We start from the raw sequence: 2,035 nt of genomic DNA, 5'->3' as shown, positions 1-2,035 counted from the left end.
AAATAAATGATAATGTGTCATTATTTTGGGAAAATATTGCACACCTTAACCTAATTCATGGACTTTAATAGTGGTTTACTAAAATGTTTCTTTTCTTTTTCCCTTTATAGGTTATTTTAGTGTCTGCCAATAAGTTGACTCGTTATATAGAACCATGCCAGTTAACAGAGGATTTTGGTGGGAGTCTCACCTATGATCACATGGACTGGTTAAATAAGAGGCTGGTTGGTATATTATGAGATAAAATATTATTGCATATTGATAAGACATATTTTAATAATGTTATCTCTTTAATGAACTGAAAATGGGGATTGTTTTCCTTTTTATAAAAATAGAGAAATACAGTACATGCCACATTATATTATAGCACAATGTTTAAGGACAAATATTCTGGGCCAGACTTACTTGATGAGAATCCTGATGCTAGTTGCTAGGTATATGACTTTCAGCAATGTATTTAATTTCTCCTTACCTTGGTTTCCACATCTCTAATATGATAACAATAATAGTACCTACCTTGTGGCATTGTGGGTAAGGTGAAATGAATGTACATACAAAGCACCTGACATGATATAATAGCACTATACAAGTGTTAGCTGTTACTATTGTCATTAGTAGAATTAGTGAAAGTTGTAATATGGATTGGTGATAGAATAACATAAATGTTCTATAACTTGAATTAGAGGCTTAGAACTAGTCTAAACATTTATGCAGTTACAGCTGTTATTAATGCACATGTTTTTCAAAGAAACATAGGAATAAAAATAAACATGTCTGAATGGAGAATGAAAATAATTTCTTAATGTATTTAAATTTTTAAAATTTCTTATACATTGAAACCGTTCATTATTTTAGGAAACAGTTTTGTCTTCTCTTGTGTACTTTGTGCTCTCGTGGTTGAATTGCACTAAGTGACTTCCAGGGAAGAAAAGGGAATCCTGGCTGGCTAATTCTATTGCTCATTGAAAATCCTTATATTAATTTTTAAGATTATTCTTAGTATGTTAATAAAATCTTATATTGTAGGTTTTTGAAAAGTTTACAAAGGAATCTACATCATTATTAGATGAACTTGCCTTGATTAACAATGGAAGTGATAAAGGAAATCAGCAAGAGAATGAAAGGTAGGTGGCTAGTGGCATACAATTATATCCTTGCAAAGCTATGATTAATCTGATACCTCTGTGGTTAATGCAAGCTAAAAGAACCACAGTAAACAAATCTCCATTCACTCAAAATTGACTTGTAGTATTCATGAGAATTTGCTTTACATATAAAATGTATTGATTTGAATCAGTTTCTTTACAAAATCCTTTTTTTTAATGAATAGTAATGTGTTTACCTCTTTCTGACACTGTAAAGTGTTCTATTCCAAGAACATATTTTCAGAATGAAACAATTTTCTGCCTTTTTAGAATTTTACTCTTTGCTGGTAAAGAATATGAAAAAGGTTGCAGCTTGAAATATAAATTATTATAATCTTATTTAAATTCATTAGCACTTAAATGCCTACCTTGTAGAACTTCCTCTACAAGCTGTCCTTGTAAAATATTTGTGAATTCAACTTGGGAAATTTAATGTTTTATGACACTGGATGAAGTAATAGTTGAGTTGTATTATGTATATATAACTACCTAGATTTATCATTTTAACAAATTTCTTTTGAACTTTTTAACCTTGTCAATTTTCATTTTTCTGTTGGTAGTTCAAGTCCTTCTCCCCAGGTAAAAAGCACTTCAGGAAGCCCATTAATTCTTGATTATTACTGGTCACCAGAACAGTAATTTTTCATTAGGAAATTTGAAACAATCAGCAGTGATTCTTCCCTATCTCCTTTAATTCTGACCTTGAAAATACAGTAGGATCTTGAAAAAATGTGTCTTGTTATTCCATGAATTCAAATATATTCACATATCAATTAACTGAGATAAAGAGACATGTAAAATCATAGTATTAAACCATATTTTGATTTTAAAAAAGTCAAAATCTGGGCCGGCCCGGTGGCGCACAGCTACAGTGCGCCGCTTGGGAGCGC

General features: G+C 30.9%; 1 protein-coding gene across 1 annotated transcript in view; it reads left to right on the top strand.

The window, feature by feature from the left end:
- Window positions 1-114: 114 nt before the first annotated feature.
- The window catches only part of SESTD1 (SEC14 and spectrin domains 1), a 42,145-nt gene continuing 40,224 nt past the window's right edge, over window positions 115-2,035 (top strand). The window contains exons 1-2 of the mRNA XM_008567050.1: window positions 115-224; window positions 1,027-1,124. Of these exons, the coding sequence (XP_008565272.1) occupies window positions 201-224; window positions 1,027-1,124 (122 nt within the window). The 5' untranslated portion in view covers window positions 115-200. The remainder of the gene's footprint in view (window positions 225-1,026; window positions 1,125-2,035) is intronic.

The sequence above is a fragment of the Galeopterus variegatus genome, unplaced genomic scaffold (assembly GCF_000696425.1).
Source record: "Galeopterus variegatus unplaced genomic scaffold, G_variegatus-3.0.2 Scaffold287, whole genome shotgun sequence".
NCBI lineage: Eukaryota > Metazoa > Chordata > Mammalia > Dermoptera > Cynocephalidae > Galeopterus > Galeopterus variegatus.
The sequence above is the reverse complement of the archived record's forward strand: the minus strand, read 5'-3'. Positions and strand labels throughout refer to the sequence as shown.